This window comes from Clytia hemisphaerica, unplaced genomic scaffold (assembly GCF_902728285.1).
Source record: "Clytia hemisphaerica strain Z4C2 unplaced genomic scaffold, Clytia hemisphaerica genome assembly, whole genome shotgun sequence".
Lineage (NCBI taxonomy): Eukaryota > Metazoa > Cnidaria > Hydrozoa > Leptothecata > Clytiidae > Clytia > Clytia hemisphaerica.
Window position 1 is genome coordinate 211,138 of NW_027104206.1, and position 21,985 is coordinate 233,122.

The window sequence follows — 21,985 nt, forward strand, 5'->3', positions numbered from 1 at the left end:
TAAATTTTTTGGAATAAAATCACTTTTGGTTTTTGTTATGATCCAGCACTCCTAAATACTCCTCCGTATGGATGTTTGTGCCAATGCTAGATCAGCATTTCATAAATATACCATGCGTCGTTCCCTGTGCTTCTCAGTAAGCCCTACTCACCCCAAACTAAATGCAGCAGTAGAAGTGTTGATAAAAATATATACCGCTCTGCCGCAGAACATTAAAAGCCCCTACCTTTTTTCGACACTAAAACTAAAGGTTTCAGTTCGCCCAATAGCTGCTTCTTCTCCGGCGACTTTACGCATCAATAGAATGTCTAGAGCATGATCAATGGTATTAGAATGAGACGTGGAAGTGTTCGTGTCCACAACCTTTGAATATAAAAAAGCGAAAATTGAAATGACGTGCCGTTTATTGCAAAATTTGAAAAAATATCGCGAGGTAAAGAAGGAGATGTGGCGAAAAACGAGGTAGAAAAGCCAAAAATATCGCATGATGTTTTTATGGCAAGTGATAAAGGTATATAGTTTTTGCGAGATAACAATGAGGAAATCTAAAAGGATACCTTTTCTTGTTTCATGATGTTGGAAAGAGCAGTGAAAGTGGATTGCATTGTTTGTTCAAGTTGTTTGGCTCCAAAAGACTTATCACTGGCGACAAACATCTCCATTTCTTTGAGGGAGTCAGTCAGCATTTGATCGACTATATTCTAAGGGGCAAAGAAAATGAAAATAGTTGTATAATCATGATCGTCTTTGTCTTTATGTAATACCTTATCGGCCCTTTTTACGCCGGCCCTTATTGGCGTTATTTTTGCACACGCGGCGTAATAAGGGCCGAAAAATGACATACCGAAAAAATACCAAAACATGACATTTTAATGTAAATTTTAAACATTATTTACTAATTTGAAGCATAAGTAGCCATTTTTACAAGTTTTGGCGTTATTAACGGCCATAATTGACGTAAGCCCAATATCAGACTGTGGCGTAATAAGGGCCGGCGTAAAAAGGGCCGATAAGGTAATATACGTCAGATTATACGTCAGATAGTTTATGCTTTCATAAGGTTTGCCAGCGGCGGTAATGGCCTTTGTTGATGCAGTGGTTTTAAGAGGGCGGTGTGAAGGAAGGAGTGTTAAAAGGATAATTAAAACACTCATTTGAGCACTTCTTGCGGCAGAATAGTTTTCAAAAAGAGGCTCGTTACTTCTTCTTGGAAAATTAGATACACGGTTTTTTGGTAACAACAAACTATACAAGAACATAAGGCTTCAATGGCCAAAATATTAAGAACAAGTTAAGAACATCCAAAGGCTTTGCAGAATCTAAAACACTCGATTTCTTAGAAAAATGAACTAAAAAATACTCACAAAATGGTTAAAATGAGAACATATTTTTAAGAACATCCGAAGGTTTTCAAAATTTTCGGAAGTTCTTATAAAAAACAAGTGTTTGACACTTTTTACCAATAAACCGGAGAACATTTTGTCGGTTATCTTGATTATCTTGACAATGTATTGAATTTATTAATTAGTGTGGAAAATATGATGCGAAGGCAAGAATATTTTGAAAATGTTAAGAATAATAGGAATTTATTTTACTTTTTCCACTTTCCACAAAACAGCTTTAAGAGGAATATTTTTTCTCCGATTCTTTTCTTTGTCGAGCCCTGTATCGATATTGCCTATTTAGTAAATTCATGAAATTCATATTAATTTTAAAAAACGCTGATAAAAATTCTACTTTGTAGATATCCAGACTGTAATCTTGTTTTACTTTCGGTGTTTCTGGTTTACCGTCTGGTCTTCCTAAAGTGATTTACATTTGAATATTAGAATGTAGCCCATTCGTATCTTTTCATCCAGGCTACTTTGTAATAGGCTGCGTGCATCAAAGAATTGATTTAAAAATTTCTAGCATCTAATGGTATTTTTGTCTCGATCCTCCGTCCGATATACAAGAAGTGATTTATGCATAACTCTAGGACGAGAATTTTATACACGATAGGGGCTATGTCAAAACATATCAGTTCTCAGAGAAGATGCATACAGGCTAACTTTGTAAACGAGTTAAAGAATTACAAGGGGGGGGGGGGGGGGTTTCAGGGGGTACCCAATTCCGCAATTCCGCCAATTTTTTCTCCGATTTCCGTCAAACCGTCTTAAATTGAACCAAAATCCCGTCACCGAAAATTCCATTGAAATTCAATATTTTTGTCAAAAATTCCGCAAATTTTGAATATCTTTTACCAATTCCGAAATTCCGCAAATCTTTTTGCTAAATTCCGTTTTTCCGCACTAAAATTGTCTAATTTTCCGTCTCCGTGAGAGACCCCACTTTCCGTAATTCCGTCTAAATTTTCGCCAAATTCCGCCACTCCGTCCGAAAAAAGAGCCGATTCCGCTCCTCCGCCAACCATGAACCCCCCCTTACAACAACAGTCATAATTTTAGATCTAGATCTTTCAGAAAATATAAATGCAATGCAAAATAATAATAATACAAAAGAAGAAAATGTCATTAAAAATTAAATGCTCTTAGATAAAATGACAAAAATTATAAATTTAATCCCTTTAAAGATCGTTTAATTGGTTGTTCCGGCTGCATGGTTGGTCTGGATTTTTGTGATGGTTCAGGTTCTTCAATATCTTCTCTTTGGGTAAGTGAAAAATTGCTTGTGAAGGATATTTCTGTAGTAAGGTCGTCCGAATTTTTTGTAACATTTTTTGTAGATTCTTTTGAGCAAGATGCATTTTTTGTATCTGTATCTGATGACACATTTCTTTAATCGGTATGCACTGCATAAAATACAGATACGTTGGTATCGGACACGGCTGAAGATTTGAACCAAGTATTTTGTGCAGACTCGTTTGCCGTAGTAAAATTTCCTACGTACACAACGTACTTTGCGGAACTTGCGGACGATACGTTTGGTGATGTAGCAACGTACTTTTCGGTTTTTGTAGAGATAGATTTTGAAATATTTGATCAATGTCTTGTGACGAGGGTCTGGAAAAAGAAGAATTACAAAAATGAAGAAGTCAACCTTTTCATATGAATTTTGTTGATAACAGAAGGTTTTTATTGTTGCATTTTTGAAATTTAGACAGCATTTAGACAAGATTTTTAAAAATTCAAAAATGAAGCAAAATGGACTCAACTGCATGTGATTGGTTCGAAAGTAGATAGGATTTGGAGACTTTTTGAGAGGAAACCCGTGAATTAGGCTTGGCAAAAGAATTCTCGCAAGAAAGGTAAACCCAGTTCTAAAAGTAGGGGCGTTTTATAGGAATCAATAATCTAGACCAGAAGCGTAGACAACAGGGGTGCACAATTTGTGGAGGAGATTTCCAATGCATACCTTGGCTTTGTTGTAAATCATTTTGCTCATCTTCGTTCTTTTTGTCACTCTCTTCATCGTGTTCTTCAGTTGCTTCTTCTTCTTCATTTGTTTCTTCGTCATTTTGGTCATTCGCTTCTTCGTCACTTTCCTCTTCATCTAACGCGTCATTTGTTTCTTCGTCATTTGTTTCTTCGTCATTTGATGGTAATTCGTCACTTTGCAGAGCAGTTTCAACGTCGTTTGTTTGCAATTCATCTTTATTCGCTTCTTCTTCTTCACCTTTATTATAACATGAATTGTAAAAATGAATACTCTGAAGAAGTAACCGGATATAAACCTGAAATGTTCATTGATAATTCATACATAATGGCTTAGGGATTCTTACTAGAGCAGAGGAACAGGAATTCTTCTGTCTGAAAGGCATCTTTATTACGAGGGTAAGAAAGAAAGGTAACGCGAGCCATTTAGATTCACTGCCTAAGTTTAATCCCGAACACTTTAACGGGAGATTTCCAGTACTACCTGGAGTTTTTAAGTCAACAATCAACATCTACTGAATTCCCCGTGGGCTATTTCTTAGTTGGGCTTATAGGGAATGTAACAAAGCCCTCTCAATGCACAACTCTCGGGTACCTAATAAGCAGGGGTTAGAAACTTAATAATCAGGGAAGGGGTTGGAACAAAAATGTCATACAGCATAAATGGAAAATATGGAACTTTCAAAAATATTTTCTCAAAAATTAATAAGCGGGTTGGAATAAGAATGTCCTTGGTGAAAAATTAATTCGGGGGGGGGGGACGCTTATTGTATAATAAGTATTGTATCAACAAAACTTTATAAAATGTAAAAACAACTTACAATGTACAGTGTACACCAAGAAGGAGATAAGTAATAAAGCTTTCCAAATCTTCATCTTTCAATGCTTTGCTTTTGTTGATGTTTATCCTTGTGATGGTTGTCTTAAGAATGATTTTTCATCAACAAATATCATCCCTTTTATACACCAATGAACCAATAAAAATACAGTTTAAAAAATCTCCTTGGTTGAGAGCTACAAAAATTTCATAATCCAAAATTTGAAAAAAAATGGTCCCGAAATTAATTTTAATGACTTTGAGTGACGACTTCCTTATGGGCAATTTTTTCAGTTTCGTAGAATTAGACATCGAATTAAATCAACTTAAATTTGGCATGTTGCCATAGCCTGAAAATCGAACTTCTCAACAGTGCTCTGAAATTAAAATCGGAAAAAAAACATTTTGCTTGAGCTTCTTGAACTGATCGTAGGATTGAAAATTTATATGAATTTTTCATTTCCAAAAACTAAAAAACGCATTTTTAGCTAACTTTTGCCGTTTTAGATACTATTAAGACTAGATAGACAATTATTAAATTAATTGTTTTAGGGGCCCAAAAGACCGTAAAATTTGAAAAATTAAAATAAAAAATATTTGGCGGTCCAATTTTCAATTCAAATATTACGGAATTTAAATTTCCTAGGTTTTGAAAATTCATCAGCTTTTCCTAGTTTTCGAGAGTTTCATGTTAGCTATTCCTTTCGTACTTGGAATTATTCTTCCCGAGCTTTTAATTTTTTAATTGGTTGAAAGATTAGTTTTCCAAGGGAAATCTAGCCTTTATACTTGTCCCGACCGAACGACCGATCCTGTCTTAATGAATAACTTCACCCGTAATACAAAAAAATGATACTCTCCTCGCCTAATTTTACTGAAAATTATATCATTTTTTATTAAAATCTTTTCCTTTTTGGGGGTTAGGAGTTTTGCCTGCAACGTCAGTTTTGGGGCCATAAAAACTTTTGCCATAGGCTTAATTCGCAGCCCGCTCTCAAAAAAAGTCTCGAGATCCTTTTTACTATCGAGCCAATCACATATTCGGTTGTGTCCCATGAAAGATGCTATGGACCCTAAGGGTTGGCCCCCTACTATACACCGGACATCTTCATTCACAACATTCGTAATTTCAAGTAAGTATAGACATCCTTCTTTTGGACCCGCGACAACAATTTACCAAAATAGAGTAACTATGGCTCAATAGAAAGGAAGTATACGTGTATGATGGGTACACGAATAATATATGTGCGAATAATTTTCATTGGAAAAAAATCGCCATAAAAAAGAAAAATCTCTTGGACTGAATTTTGAAGTCGCTTAATAATTTACCTAAAACTAAAACTATTATTGGAAGCACTTTGCTGAAGAACTTTAGAAAGAACCAATGAAAAGCATCAAGATGGCTTAATAAAATTTGATTATTCTTAGCAAATCTCGAGAGTATTAATAGCATCCCTACTAAGGGTGTCTATACGAACATTTTTCTCACAGCTAAAAAAAACGTTTGGGCGACCAAAACGATTTTGAGCAACCCACAGTTTAATCCCGCACAATTGAAGACGGTAAGAAGTGACAATTTTACGTTTTACGTTGTTCTAGCCTAGTTAACTAATCCCGTTCTCACATGGCTAGGAAACACGACTAATACCAATATAGCGTTCCCGGCACTCTTCAGATTTTAAGCTAGCCTTGCTAGCTAGTTATTTAGTCACAACGTACCTTCAGATTTATCCTAGTGACTGAATCAAACTATTTTGGATTTCTAGGATAAAGTCGTTCTTTGCTCACCCAGGAACTAGAAAATCATAATCTAAACCACACCGCTGCAGAAAACACAGGTTAACTAAAACCTGCATACCCACCCTCGGATAACTTCGATATAGCACATGTTACATTAAAATAGTAACGTCATTGAACAAATTGCAGCTTTAAGCTACATTTATATCAAAATTTTCATCATTTTGTGGGTATTTTTGTCCATTTTCCTAAGAAATTGGGTGTTTTAGAGCCCACAAAGCCTTAGAATGTTCTTAACTTATGTTAGCCTTATGTTCTTATATAGTTTGTTCTTATTAATAAAGAACGTGTATTCCTAATATTTGGGCCATAACAGCGTTATGTTCATATATATGTCTTAAAAAAAGCGGGTCTATAACTTCAAAGTAAAATTATACAATAGGGAAAAAATATTTCACAATAATTTTTATACCGTTAGATAGGATTTTAATTTTTCTTTCCGAAAATCTAACATTTACTTTTAAACAAAATATATTACGCTGAGTATTCAAGATTTTCAGTTATTAATATGTTCTTAATGTCTTAACGATCAATTAACTCGAGATATCAAAAGAAAAACCGGTTTGACTACTTTTGTGATTTTAGTTTTCTTAGATTTTAAAATTCCAGAAGATTTTTTAAGTTGCGATTTTTATACCATTGTGATCCTCGTGAAATTGCGAATCTGAAAAAGTAAAACTTGTTAAAATTGCGTTAATATTTAGAAACAGTTAAACATTAGCACATCACGTCAAAAAGTTATAAGAAAATGTTCCCATAAAAAGTGTTCACTTTATAAAAGGTTTTAATTGATGATTAAGAAGCCACTGGAGGGTATCGGACCGAAATACAGTTAATACTCGCTATTTTGATAACAATTTCGGACAAATTTTATATTTTCAGAAAGCTTAATAAAAGATCTTTCGAATTGTGTAAAAATTATCACAAATAATTAAAAATTAAAAAAATTATAGCACATTGAAGTTGCTGACCCGTTTTTTTTAAGACATACTGTAGTTTCTTATAAAAAAACGTAATCGTAATCGTAATTTGCAATCAATTCATTAGCCAAACCAACAAAATTAATTATCGAACTAATTAATTGATTTCATGATGCCAACAATAGTACTGATGAGACATGTAAAGGAAGTGTAATTATCTGCCCACTGCCATGTGCACCTTGAAATTAGTACTAGTAATCTCATGGTTATAAGGGAAATTCGGGATAAATTTCCCGAGGTCAATTTTTAAATTTTTTGAAATTTCCCGAGTGCAACGAGGGAAATTTAAAACATTTCGAAATTTGACCGAGGGTAATTTATCCAGAATTTCACGAAAACAAGCAAGGGATTCCTGGTTTAGATTGAAATTTTAACAATTCTGAAAGACGTCAACTTAACACTGGAAATCAATCTGAAAATTTAAAAAGAAGTCTCAAAAAAGTCTTAGAAATGCGAATCGAGATAGTATTCTATTTACTTAAGCCTTTTAAGTTAGTAAGAAAGTCGAAAAAGGTGATGAATTTCCAAACGATGAAAATTTCACTCTTGCGGGAAATTACAAAATCTAGGAGGGAAATTACAAAAGCTAGGAGGGAAATTACAAGTTCGCGGGAAATTACAAATTAACCATGGCATGAACCCCCCCCCAGGCCGCAGGGGGGGGGGCTACAACCAAAATCTTCCTGAAAAAGGCTGGGGGCTGGATTTTTTTTTAATTTCAGGGGGTACCTATGATCTCTGGGGGTATCTAACTTTTATGCAGTAAGGTCTGGGGGCTTGGGGACTATATTTTATGTTGCTTTTATCTAACTATCATTATTCTTTTTAATTGTAAAAATATACAATTTTTTCATTTCTTGACATATACTCAAGTCACAGAGGGTACCAATCACAGGGGGTACCTACTAACGTCTGTTGTTTGGGGGTACCTAAAATTCAGGGGGTACCTATTTTCTTAGGGGGTACCTAAACCCCTGGTCCATGCCATGTTAACGTAAACAAAAACGTCAATCGAATTTCAATCAACCATGAGATTAAAGTAGTAATTTACACTATGTATACTAAATTAACACACGGAACACACTCATCAAGCCTGTTATCCAGCACAAGGCTAGGCTGCACACATCCCCTCTGATAAGTTTTGATATAGGGGATGTGAATCAGGCTCACAAAACCGTTCCGAACTTAGCAAAAAATCTGCTAACCAAAAAAAGAGTTGAATGATAGAGAACTTTGATTGACAGTTTGTCGTCTTTTGTTATCTTTAGAGTTTTGTTTGCTAATTCAATTAATTTCGATAAACAAAAAGAAAAAGGAGTTTCTAAACGTCGACCAGAAATGGCGACCACGACCAGCGACCACGACCGGCGACCAGATAAATTTGGGTTATCGAGTTTACCTGCTCTCTCCACCGTCGAGAACGTCCAAATCGAGTCCTGATGTGGCTTTCAAATGAACCACTGAGCATGTGGCTGAGAATTACTCTATAGCTAGAGAATACTAAAAGTGACTTTTGACGTTACCAGTCATTTTCTAGACAAAGTGACACTTTTTGACAAAAATATTGATAGGGTAGTTAAGTGTGATGCCTGTAAACTTTATTACACCAAATATTTTAATTGTACCGAATGAGATGCATTTAGTATGAATAGATAGAAATTGTCAGTAGGAAAAAGCTGGGAAGGCCAGTTTTAGAGATATCAATCTCATCAATTATTCTATTGTCCTTACATTGTCAAAATGACTTATTTTGACAAAATAATGATCTGATGATCAAATATAAAGCTTCCTAAATAAATTCCAGCACAAATTTTGCCACTAACCAATTATTGATGCCGAAAATACAAAAAGATACAAATTGATTATATATTCAAGCTCCAAGAGCGTTGAAATGGCTACTCTACACGTTTTACACGTGGCTTTATAATCACTACATGTGAGACCAGGTGAGACAGGGGTGAGCTTTACTCTTCAATTCCATAAATAAATGATCATAAGAGAGACTCTACGGTGGAGAAAGAGGAAAAACTCGATAACCCAAATTTATCTGGTCGCCGGTCGTGGTCGCTGGTCGTGGTCGCCATTTCTGGTCGATGTTTAGAAACTCCCAAGAAATAGAGGAGAAAGAGAGATTTCTAGCCATATGTTCTTTTTATTTGTTATCTTTATTTGATTTCTATTTACGTCATCAAATAACTCAAACAATACACATCGAGTTTTTTGAAAAATACAAGTCGCCAAAATTCTGCAAAATACAAAGCTATTCGGTAATTTTCTCGGAAGCGATATCAGAGCCCGATTCGCATCCCCTATATCAAAACTAATTTGGGGATGCATGCAGCCTAGCACAAGGCCCCCGTCACCGGGGGGGGCAGGGCAAGGGGGCCATGGCCCCCTTAATGTTTTGCAAAGTAATTTTTTTTACTTTAAAAAATCTTATATATACTGTTTAGAGGAGTGAAATAAGGGTGAAAAGTCGAAAAAAATTTTCTTCGCCAAACGTAATTTTTTGGCCCCCTCAATTCGATTAGCACGCCGTGGGCCATGCAGTAGACTAGAGTCTCCCTTTGACTGAACTTTGCTTTCTAATGATTTTGATGGCGCAGTGAAGTAGACTAAAGGATTTCGCCATCTTGAGTTTTTCACTTTCGTTTTCAAAAATCATAAGAAAACAACAAAACGATAAAATATATTCTAAAACCCAATCAAATTTTACGAAACTATGATAAAAACATGAAAATACCTTATTAATGGTTTAATACTAAAGAATGGTTCATTGGTCATGGTTTTATGTTTGTTTTTCTCTAAAAAGGGACTGCATCTAGTGGCATGTATTTGCTACCACCTCAAGCAAAGCCAAAAAATGGAGCCTGCCGAACTACACCGGCCCACTTATCAGCGCCATTCAGTCTATCAAAAAGCTATACCTTATCGGGGAAAAAATGTCCGGGGAAAGTGACGAAAATTTTGAGGGGGTGACGAAATTTTTCCCCGACATTTTATCACCCGACCAAAACTTGTACCCGATTTTTTCATAAAGGTATTACCAAATTAGTAGACTGATTGCAAACCTATTTAATTTTCAGTTTTGAATCATACACGCCTTCATTAAGAAACTATTAATTCTTAAGTGCATAGAAACTTATTTGATTGTTGTCAAATTAATCTATTTTACTTCTTTGCCATATTTGAGTGCTGAAGGTCAAAAAATTTTGAGGCATTTAATTTTTTCGAGCAAAGACAAGGTCTCTCTCCACTGCAACCTCTATTTATCTTTTCGCTTAAATCTCCATGAAAAGGGGAATGGGCCCAAGTTTGCGCGGGTCAAATGACATCAAATGTCTCACATAAGTCACTGATATTTGATGTCTTTCGACCCTCATAAACCCTATCCCCAACACCTTATGGCGTAAAGGTTTGATATGTTAATAGGGAAAACATAGCGCATTTTATTATATGCCGATTTTACTAAATAAAGTGTTGAAGTAGAACTTAAAGAGACTCACTCTGCTTTGTTGATTGATATTATCCTCAGTAATGGCAGCAACTGCATCTGTCAACACTTTAAATTCACCAACACTCTTCACTTTTTGTTCTGAAAGATTCTCCAATAATCTTTGCTTGGTCTAAAAGAAATTTTTTTTCACAATAATAAAAAAAATGAATACCTTAGGAAAACTAAGATTCGCAGGAAATAATGTTCGCTTTTTTAACCACAGATTTCTATAAAGCCCGAAGGGCTAGATGTCGTGCTTTAAGCTCTTTCAAGCAAAAAAAAAGTGAAAATCGCAAGAAATATTAATGCTATTGTTTTCGAAAACCCGCGAAGCTTCTTATTGGTCAAGCGCTGAAATTCTATTGTAATGTCACGTGACCTAGGTAGGATTTCCTATCTAACCTCGGCACACTTTTCAGCCAACACACGAAATCTAGCCTAAGTTTTATGAATCTATGTCCATAACATTAGAAAAATCATGGGTTTAATTTCTGGCAGGGGCATACCACCAATACCAATCAAGGGTAAACATGACAACCCAGAGAGAAAGAGTGCCGCCCTTCCCTACCTTCGGGTATATAGCTATCGAAAGAGGAGCCTTAGGGTACTAAGGACTAAGGACTAATACTAATTCATGTCAATAATTTGTAGATCACACCTAAGTAAGTAAGTAAGCTTGCGACCCGAAGGCTCCCTTTTCGTATAGCTGTCTACCCAAAGGTAGAGGAGGGCGCCACTCCTTTCCCTGGATTTCTCCACTTGATCCGTCTCTTTAGTTGCTGAGCATCAAACATAGAGGCATCAAGTACCATTTAGGGAATCTTTGGTATGACCGGCTGGGAATCGAACACACAACCTTGCGCACCGTAGCTGGGTGCTCTACCTTTATGCTACGGATCACACCTAAATTGTTTTTACCTCTTGAATATATTGAGTTTGGTTCACCACTTTCTCTTTTTCTTCTTCAAGGTCTATCGGCTCGTTCACTTTTTCCGATTCTTTGACAATCTCACCTTCTTTAATAACATCTGCTGAAAAAGATAGCAACGAAAATATTCGCTTATTATCCCAGCTGGCACACAACGTTGTTTTAACGTTCAAATAACGTTATTTGGACGTTATGAATGTCAAATGGACGTTGTTTTGACGTTGTGTGCCGGCTAGGATTCATTCCATTTAAAAAATACACGTTTTTTTATAAGAACAAGCTATATAGGAACATAAGCATTCGATGGCTAAATATTAAGAACAAGTTAAGAACATTTTAAGGCTTTGCATACTTTAAGAGCTACTTAGACTACACAATATATTGACGAACAATATGGTTTGTGGACCGTAATGTACGAAGTAAATAACTGGTAATCAATTATTAAAAGGAAAACCCAGCTCCCGACTCATGCCAAAAGATTACCCCTCTCAGTGCGGTCTGTTTCATCATCTTTGATTTTTTTCTTAAATATCCCCGTAATATTGCCAAAGATCTTAAGGGCCACTTAGATTACACAATATATTGACGAACAATATTCGACAATAAAGTTTTTGGACCGCAATGTACGGAGTAAACAAAAGGGGCTCCATTATAAAAAGGAATTTTCATTTTGTAAACAATCCCCCTATTATATTGTTGGAATATTGCAAATCGAGCTGACAACTTATTGCAGACACCTTTTCAATATATTGCCGACATTCAGCACCCTGACAAAATATTGTGTAGTGTATATAGCCCTTTACCATTTTTAGTTTCTTCTGCCTCGCCATCTTTGATTTCTGTTTTTTCTTCATCAACAACATCTTGGCTCATTTCTTTCAATAAAGAATTAATAACCACAGCTTTGGTTGAAGATGCTTGTATTGTATACGCAGGTTTGTCGAGAATATTTTCGATTGTGGAAGTAATCTTTTTCACTTGTTCTTGTCGTGTTTGATTTGTTTCTTCAGATCCTTTATTCTGGGAAGTTTCGATTTGAGAAATGATCGGAAAAATCTGAAAACGAAGAACAATAAGAGAAGAGAAAGTACCTACTTTCGCAACATTAAAAAGAACGACAGATTTCACTATCCACAACCCCGACTGAAAGTGACTGTATCACCCCTACGTATTCATTTCTCTTTGTGTATTGCGTATAATAACGACTAACAGTTTATAAATACGCATGCGTTTTAACTTTGTTTTGAAAATGAAACAATAGATGCGAAGTAGACACTTTCTCTTTGTGATAAATAATGTCGACCACCAAATAAGATGATAATATAGGAGAAATTCTAGGGCCCAAAGCAGTTTGGAATATCTAATGTTGGAGAATCGCTTGTCGGGAGGGTGATTCTAAAACAACAGTCAACTCTCTTTAATTCGAATCTCTATTATGCTGATATTTCTGTAATTCGAACTAAAATACACAAGTCCCCTCAGCTGGAAAATGGTTTAAATTACTCTCTGTAATTCAAATCTTTCTCTAATTTGAATAAAATTTTTGGTCACATGAAGATCGAATTAGAGAGAGTCAATTGTATAATAAACCAGTAAACACACCTGAACATCATTGTATATATCCGCATATTGCCCGTATTCATTTACCACTTTGGAAACAACGGTAATTGTATAATTTCGTTTTTTCAGGCCAATCGGTAAGTCAAGCTGAAGTGAAGATATGTGTTCAGAACCTGTGTTCAAAAGTGGTAAGTCTTTGACCAGAGTTGAAGTTGATGAATCAAATTGTTCAGATCCTATATCGTAGTAAAACATATATCGTATTATGCCGTCTTCGTTTTGCCAACCATTGCATTCCACTCGAAGTGACTCTCCAACGGTTGCAGATAAGGGGCTGAAAAATAGAGAAATTGGAAGAACTGTTGAGAATAAAAATGTAATGGGCTACATACACTACACAATATATTGTCAGGCAATATATTGATAACATATTGCTGAATGCCGGCAATATATCGAAAATTTTCCAACAATATAGGGGGACTGTTTACGGAAAGAGAATTCCTTTTTACAATAAAGTACCAGTTGTTTCCTTTGTACATTGCTGTCCGCAAACTATATTATCGAATATTATTCACCAATATATTGTGTAGTCTAAGTAGCCCTTTAAACATAGGGCGAAAATAAAAAAATGTAGTGTTTCCGGAAACCGGCCAGTTGGAAAAAAAATTCTAACCCGGCCGCAGACTATGGGTTCATCTATATGGTTCATCATGAAGAAAATCAAGTTGACCGTTCAAGCTATCAAAAGTCATTTGGTTAGATATTGACGCTTGTAAATCAAGTTTTGTTCGTTAGTAGTTGAAACATTAGTATTCAGGGCTTACTTCATACTGTTTGTAAATAAAAGTTATCTTTAAAGTTCTATTTCAATGATCTTGTTATGAAAAATAGCAACAAAAAAATCTTTTTTCATTTTTCCGGCCGGCCACATGGGAGCTTTCTTCCTTCACCCGCAATCCGAAAACACTACATTTTTTAATTTTTGCCTAGCATACACGCTTTTTTATATGAACATCCAAGGCTTTGGAAGCCTTTGGATGTTCTTAGCTTGTTCATAGTATTTTGGCCATGAAAACCTTATGTTCTTATATAGTTCTTATCTAGTTATATTGTTCTTATTAAAAAACCATGCATCATCAATTAAGATAACAGTACAGGAAATCATATATCTTATAGGAATTCTGTTTTTTTTTGAAAAAAAATGTATGAAATTTTTGAAAAGAGTAAAATTCACGCGCTTAATTTAAGCTGGTGGTATTTTGAAATACACAAAAAACATAACATTTTTGTTGGGGTGTAACCACAAAATTCTCAAGTGATTCTCTAGTGATTCTCAAGCGAATCACAAGTGATTCTCTAGCGAATCTCAAGCGAATCTTAAGTGATTCCCAAGTATGAGAACGAACGAATAAACGAACGAACGAACGAACGAGGTTATTAAGGATTAAATTTCGCGGATTTTGCAGATTTGGGTGTTATCCGCAAAAATCCGCGAAATAAAGTCCCAATGGAAATTTGAAAGGGCCTGCATCCGCGAAATTAAGTACCCGCGAAAAATTTGAAATGTTGAAATCTTTCTTCGATCCGCGAAAATTTTAAATTTCTATCGTCGTTTTTTTGTCCCGCAAAGGTAAATTAGGCACTATCATTGTTTTCACGTGAATACTTTTGAATTCTGTTTGCAAAATTTGGAATCACTTTAGAAAAATTAGATTTAATCCTGATCTGCAAAATTACGCAAAAAATCAGGGAACTCCTCATCCGCGAAATTAAAGTCCCCGCTAAATTTTTGAATTTTGCGGATAAGCCCAACCACGAAATATAATCCCCACGAAAGTTTATCCCATTAAAGTATTATGGTGAGAGCACATCCATAAACATTACCAATCTTGTACCCAGAGCCACTTGCAACACTATTTGATTTAACTGATGGATGTAACACAACCGTGAGCGAGAATCAGGCTTTCAGAATCATGAGAAAGAAGCGAGCTAGAGACTACTCTGTACCAGAGCCCAGCTGGCACACAACGTTGTTTCAACGTTCATCTAACGTTATATGGACGCTGTGAACGTTAGATAAACGTTGAAACAACGTTGTGTACCAGAGTGTATATCATGTTTAAAGCTTCGTAGTACACTCTGTGCATATTGTCTGTTTAATAAAGAAATTGCCGTACGGATACCTCTGCGATGAAGTATGATTTAAAAATAACAACACTTCTCTCATCGTTTCCCCTCTCTCACCAACACTCCATCGCAGCGGTCGGTTTGAAAAATCTCAAATAAGAAAAGACAATGACAACAGACCCTCCATGGCAATGGATTTTGAAATTAGCCGTAGATACTGGGTTTGTGTGCAGACAATCTCCGTCAAAGAAATGTATAAAAAATCATTAATAATCGCAATCATTTTAAAAATATTTAAAATCATAGCTAGAGACTGGGTTCGAGTTAAATAGATTACCTGACAACACATGTACCACCAGATGGCGTTCTTCCCGTCTCAACTTTCATTATAAAGGTGGATATTGATTGATTGCTACCTTCAAAATGAACACGTAATTGTAATTCATATCTTGTCGTCTGTGTTAGCTCGTTCTCTCTGATAACAAGATTAGGTTCTTTGAAACCTGTTTTTGTTTTATTGGGGTTTATCCATGGATTTGGGTAATCTCCTTCAAATACTTTCCATGCGGATATCAATCTGTTATGTAGAAAGAATAATGGGCTCTTTCAGAAAAATTTCGTTATGGGGGGTGGAGGATATATTATTGTTTCAATGATCTAACCCTGGATATTTCGATTTTTCAACCCCTGGACAAGTATCAAATCGACCCCCTGGACACTAAAATTTATCCCTAGACATTGCAAACTCACCCGATGGAGATGGCAGTTTTTCAGGATTTTTTCGATACCCCTGGACAATATATCTACACCCCCTGTGAACGGTTTTTTTTCTGGAAGAGCCCAGTTGACCGAATAGCCATGGCGTATAAAGCAGTCCCCAATTCTGGTCTGGTAAATTAGAAAATCAACATAGTGACCATGAAACTAGACACACTTTCACGGAAAATCTGTAGGCAGTTAGCCTATCTATAAAAGAATACGACATCTGTGACTGATACAGTCAAGGCAAGTAACGAAGAAAATTTAGGGAAATAAGTTTCAATCCATCATACCTAACATTTGAAGGACAATCATCACAATGATATTGAATAACCAAACGTTCCCTTAGATTGACTTTTTCACCACAATTTGATGCACACCTGCAACATCAAAGAAAAGAGGGTCAATTCTGTTAATGTATCAGATTGAGCTAACCTGTCCCTAATTGAAACAAAACAATCCACTATCTTTAATAATAAGTAGACCAAAGTAGATTTCATAGTTCAGTGCCGGCAATTCAATCAATCAAGCCCATTCTCCTGCCTCGTTTCTTCGCGCTATTAATTTTTAGGTTGGTTTAGCAAATTGCTGGGACCGAATTATGGTCTACTTATAGCAAAGATGGCGCATTATTTTTCTTCACCTGTCGTTGCTTGGAAAATACAGAGTAGCTCTCTACTCTTGTCTCCCGAATAGACGGGAGGGGGGGTCCGAATAAGCAGGGGGGGGGGTAGGAAAATTTTCTAAATTCTAATAAGCGGGGTGGATGGAATAAGAGGGGGGGGGGTAATTTGAAGACATAATTTTTTTTTAATTGATATCAATTTCAACAACAAAAGTGAAACTTTAACAAATGAACACGTAAAATAAGAACCAATACTAACAAAAAGTTAAAATTTTTAACAAGTTTAAGGTCTATCTACACTGTAATAAAAAATTTAATTATTCAAATTTAATTAGCAGGGGGGTCTTAATAAGAGCAGGGGGGGGGGTGGATTTTTTTTGCTCTTAACAATAAGCGGGGGGGGACGTCTATTCGGGAGACAAGAGTAGTGTTTTATATGATAATATCTGTGCATAAAACACCTATCAACGGTCCGTTATTTTGAGCTTCATTGTAGGAAATAGATGAAAGGTTATTTTTAAGTACTTACTTCAATAAGATATTCGGTGGTTCTCCACTGACAAATTTTATGGTCTGATTGTAATTGGATGAAACCCCATCACTGGTTATTGTAACTTGAAAGTCATAAGCCAAACCCTCAACAAAGCCATCAGTAGAAAGTTTTATCTCACGTGGACGTTCTTTTAATATTATATAGTCTCCAAGTGAATCATAATCTCTTCTATTACAGGGTTTATTAGTTGGAACATTGAATTGAGCGGCAGAAGTCATGTTAGAGATACGGCATTTCCATTCAAAAGTGACCAACGACTGATTAACAAAATTCGGATCGTTACTTTCAGAAGCATCTAATGTGAAATTATTCCAGACACGCGACGTCGTCGTTTCTCCATCATTTTCGTCTTCCGTTGGTTTAGCAACGTTGACTTTGTAAGGTACGACGCGGTACGTATCACCAATTATATACACGTGAAGATGTTTACGTAAAATCTTGATATGAGAGGCCCAGTGTTCGAACTTAGCGTATTTCCTTACGAAGAGTCCAATCTTGTGGTAGCCGAACCCAGGGTTCTGTTTCATGGTGTAGGTAATTGATTTGGTATCTATAGTAACATTATGGATATCCTGTCTTTCGTCAAATGTCAAATCTTTCCAATATGTAATCTGGAAAGGAAAATATTTTTTTTCAAGGAATCGCAAATTGATTGATTCTTTAACAGTTCAAAGAACGCGAGAAAATTCACTTTAAATAAGGGGACTTTTTTCTGGGACACCCGGTAGCATTCGTTAAATACGATTTTTTCATAACAACATAAGACGCCCTGGAGGAATTCTTCAACTTTTAATTTTTATTACCCTCAATAAATCAAACTATAGTTGACCCTGCCCTTAGCGGTCGATTCACAAAGACTTGACTGTTATCATAAAATTTACTTTGAAATTCTCATTAGCAGCACTGCAATCCGGTTCAAGATTCCACGTTATATAAGCCGTTAATCGGATTACAGAATCCCGTGAATATTTAATCGGGGAATCAAGGCTTCCGTGGGCAAACCATAAACTAGGATCTCGGCACTTGGTCACATTCACTTGAATGGTGCGGTGATGTTCTTGATTAGTGTTGTTTGCAATGACAGTTATGTTGTAGATATTGATTTCACTGTAAACATGAAACCGATTAAAACTAACCGGTACCTGGATAAAATGAGAAACAAATAATTGGTGACAACAGACTATTCCCTATGTTGAGGAGGTGTGACGTCCAGGGTGGTCTGGAAAATAAAAAATCCAGGGTGGTCTAGTTTTTTGAATGATAAAATCCAGGGCGGTCCAAAAAAAAATGAGAGAAAAAAATCCAAGGGTGTCCTGAAAAATTAGAAAAAAATCCAGGGGGTCACCTTTTTGAAAAAGATCTCCTCGACATACAAATGTTTTCTGAAATAGCCCAATATAGTTTTCGGTCCGTAATGTACGAAAAGATCAGGTGCTCTATTACAAAAAGGAATCCGAAAATATTGTTGGAATATTTGCAAATGGAACTGAAAATATTCTGTGGGCACATGTTCAATTTATTATGAATACTATAATAACATAATTGCCGACACAATATATTGTATGAACACAAAGAATCACCTTACCACAGCTTCGGCGTTTCGATCATCAACCAGAAGATCACTTTGATCACCCCAATCAATGGTAAAAACAGCAAAGGATCCTTCTTCGATCAAAACCTTCAAAATGAGTTGTTGCCCAATTGCTACCTGAAATTTAGAAATGTAAGTAAGTATACACAGGAAAAAATGAACATTTCAAACCTTGGAACGTGCAAGAAATACACCCGGGTTGGAAAATCATTTACATTCCCAGGTGTGAAATTTACTTTTCCAAGCCGGTTCTGGTGGCTTCCGGTGTAGCCGAGAATGAAGGAGTCTATCCCCTTTTCTATTTGCGCCAGACCTGGGAAGTCGAATGCTGAGGTGGAGCGCCGCACCGACCCTTAGCTCCCAGTAAGTTATCGCCTATATCAGATTACTAAATCTGAGCTATTCATTCGCTGAATTGGCGGAGACTGCTCTACCGACTGAGCTATAGTATATTCATCTGGTGGCTGGTGGCTGGTGGCTGTTGGCGGAGGCGGGAGTGAAGGAGTGCATCCCCTTTTCTATTTGCCCTAGACCTGGGAGGTCGAAAGCACCACATCTATCCAGGCCCCAGTAAATTACCGCCTAGTTCAGATTACTCAATATAAGCTATTCATTTGCTGAATTGGCGGTGATCGGGGATCGAACCCACAACCTTTGGATTGTAAAGTGAATGCACTACCGATTGAGCTACCCGACCATAGAAAAAATTATTATTTCGTTCTCAATTTCAATCTTGTTTCGATCGAATTGTAGGAAAATCATTTGAACAGATTTCACTCACTAAATATTTAACCGAAGCTCTTTAAGTTACCAGTTTTATAACCAAGTTAAATATACGCCCTATAGCGGAGGATGTTTAGACTATTTGGGCTGACCCGCACTTGTCTTAAAAGAAACGGGTTTCACGATTGGTGGAAGAGCAGAATCAGTTGCGGAATTTAACGAGAATCTGGGCGGAATTTCGAAAAATAGGTCCACTGTAAGAGATGGAATACTTTATCGGCCAAAACTTAGTCGGCCCTAAGTGACTAGATTTTGGCTTGGTGACTAAAATTAGAGCCGACTAAAGATTTGGGCCGACTAAAATTTGGGCCGACTAAAATTTGGGCCGACTAAAAATTTAGAAATTGCAAAAACTTAATTATTAGTCGGCCCTTAGTGACTAAATTTTGACGAGGTGACTAAAATTAGGGCCGACTAAAATTAAGGCCGACTAAGTTTTGGCCGATAAGGTATTGGGTCCGGAGAAATGGAATTTGTTATTTAGACGGTTTGACGGAATTCGGGAAAAAAAAGATTAACGAAATAGCGGATTCGGGTACCCCCTGGAACCCCACCGCTCAAAATGAATCGATGTAGCATTTGAATCTGTTCCCAGATTTCGGTTTTATCTTTTTTTCTAATATCACCTATACATTACCTGGGGGGGACTTACCTGAGGAGTATAATTTGGTCCTGATTTTGGACTTGCGTTTAAATCAAATCCTTTAAAAGGACATGCTACTTGAACGATAGTCGAGCGATTTGAAGATGAGATAGCATTGAAGGTTTTGAATGTGATGTTATAAGTTCCACAAGTGTTGTATCTGGAAAGAAAATGAAAAAAAGGCACTCAACATTCATGAATTTTGCCCTTATGTATTACAATGAAGTGAATATAGTCGCTCTCATGTTGTCTTCTGACCAGCCACCAGAACCGTTGGAAAACCAACGGATCCGGCGAGACTTGAAAAGTGCGTTTTGCTTAGAGGTGGATTCCCGGGGGGGGGGGGGTACTAGGGTTGCGAGCTGACAGGGGGTGCCGCCCGACTTTTGACCTTTTGACCCTTACCGGGACTAAAAAAAGGAAACAAAGGAACATTTTGTGAATTTTACGACCCTTACGGGACAAATTTGACCAATTTTGACCAAATTTCCATCTTTACGGGGGTAAAAGTAGCTGACAGTAGAGAGTGACAGTTAGTTGGTCTTAAAGCGGCTGTATTTATTTGTGTGTTTTAGTCAGAGAGTTGTTGCAATACATTTTTTTACTCAGAATTTCATGCTCTTTCAGATGGTACCAATCATTTTCGTTTATTTTAACTTTTGAAAATAAGTTATTTCTCTACCCCTCATTTCCCCTTGCAGTCTTGCCTATGGCACCACTATTTTGGTCACTAATCCGCGTCCTCCCTCTCAAAAATATCTTGTAATATACTGTTCTTTGGAATAGACTAAAAATGGCTAGATCGTAAAAAAGATGTCACGGGAACCCAGGCTTGGCCCCTCTACTAACTTGCTTAAAATCATACCATCAAAGCCTTATGAAGTTTGTTCTTATAAAAAACGTGTATCTCCCGTCTATGTTTACAAAAAATGGGCCTGATAACACTTACTTTTTCTGGATCTCCAAATTATCAAAACCTTCAACATTATATCGTGTATCCGTGTAATTATCACCAAAATCAATCACCATGGTAACATTGGTACCTTTCTTCATATTGATTGTTATTGTAACATTTTCGTTTTTAGCGACAATAGCTTTGGATGTTATGATTGAGAAATCTTGCTCTGATTTTGATATTGCGTTGAGAACAGAAAAAGTCGTGTATTCTGTGGCTGAACTGACATTGTTGGATAACTCAGCCCTGACATTGTAGATTCCTGGACAAAAACAAAGATAATATCGCGTCTGTGGAAAGTCAATAAGATTTTCTTAAATGAAGATAACCGCATGGGATTCGAATGTTTTGAAATACGAACGTTCGAAAATCTAGGGTAAAAACAATCTTTTTACGCAGACCTAGTTTAATGATGTTTGTAGCTGTAACGTTCGTTAAAGGTTTTATTTTTACATACGTATTCCCGTTTCATATCAGACACATATTTCATATCGGGACAGTGCCTTTTGTTATATTATGCTGATATAAGCAAAAAAATGCTCTTCTTTTCCTCTTTCTGATCAATCTTGCTCCACATCCGTGTCAATCCAATGTGAAAAAGCTTGTGAATTAAAATTGATGAGTAAGCAAACGATATCACTCTTATAGTCCAGTGGCTTATTATTTAAAAAAACAAAACCTTTAAAAGACATTATTTGACGGATCTTCTTGAGGAAAATTTACTAGTTTGCTGTTACATTTTCGAAAGCAGCCGGCGAGGCGACCTTTTTTTCCGATGTGTTCTGAGAGTATGTTTCAGCTAGAAATTTTGATCTGTTCTGATAAGATCTTCGAAAATTAATCAGCTAGAAATAATGATGTGTTCTGACGAGACAGGGTGAGTTATTTGCCGGGGGTATGTGCCTTCCTTAAGGGTGCATTTTTTGGGACCTTAAAGTCCCTGTAAAGATGGAAAAAAAACTATTTAAAAAAAAGATTTAATTTCAGTCCCACTAAG

The 21,985-nt window shown here is 36.3% G+C and overlaps 2 protein-coding genes across 2 annotated transcripts in view; both read right to left on the reverse strand.

The window, feature by feature from the left end:
• LOC136815327 (uncharacterized) overlaps positions 1–21,985 on the reverse strand; it is an 89,974-nt gene that overhangs the window by 38,622 nt on the left and 29,367 nt on the right. Inside the window, exons 19-31 of the mRNA XM_067071767.1 lie at positions 20,983–21,250; positions 20,043–20,193; positions 18,602–18,724; positions 17,898–18,158; positions 16,993–17,627; positions 16,132–16,218; positions 15,417–15,656; positions 12,995–13,286; positions 12,196–12,448; positions 11,383–11,495; positions 10,475–10,594; positions 558–701; positions 227–363 (exon numbers count right to left, since the gene is read on the reverse strand). Of these exons, the coding sequence (XP_066927868.1) occupies positions 227–363; positions 558–701; positions 10,475–10,594; positions 11,383–11,495; positions 12,196–12,448; positions 12,995–13,286; positions 15,417–15,656; positions 16,132–16,218; positions 16,993–17,627; positions 17,898–18,158; positions 18,602–18,724; positions 20,043–20,193; positions 20,983–21,250 (2,824 nt within the window). The remainder of the gene's footprint in view (positions 1–226; positions 364–557; positions 702–10,474; positions 10,595–11,382; positions 11,496–12,195; positions 12,449–12,994; positions 13,287–15,416; positions 15,657–16,131; positions 16,219–16,992; positions 17,628–17,897; positions 18,159–18,601; positions 18,725–20,042; positions 20,194–20,982; positions 21,251–21,985) is intronic.
• On the reverse strand, positions 2,439–4,305 carry LOC136815317 (uncharacterized). Its single transcript, XM_067071757.1, has 3 exons — positions 4,196–4,305; positions 3,355–3,615; positions 2,439–3,002 (listed from the first exon to the last, which is right to left on the reverse strand). The coding sequence occupies exons 1-3, from the start codon at positions 4,248–4,250 to the stop codon at positions 2,635–2,637; spliced, it is 684 nt and encodes a 227-aa protein (XP_066927858.1). The 5' UTR covers positions 4,251–4,305; the 3' UTR covers positions 2,439–2,634.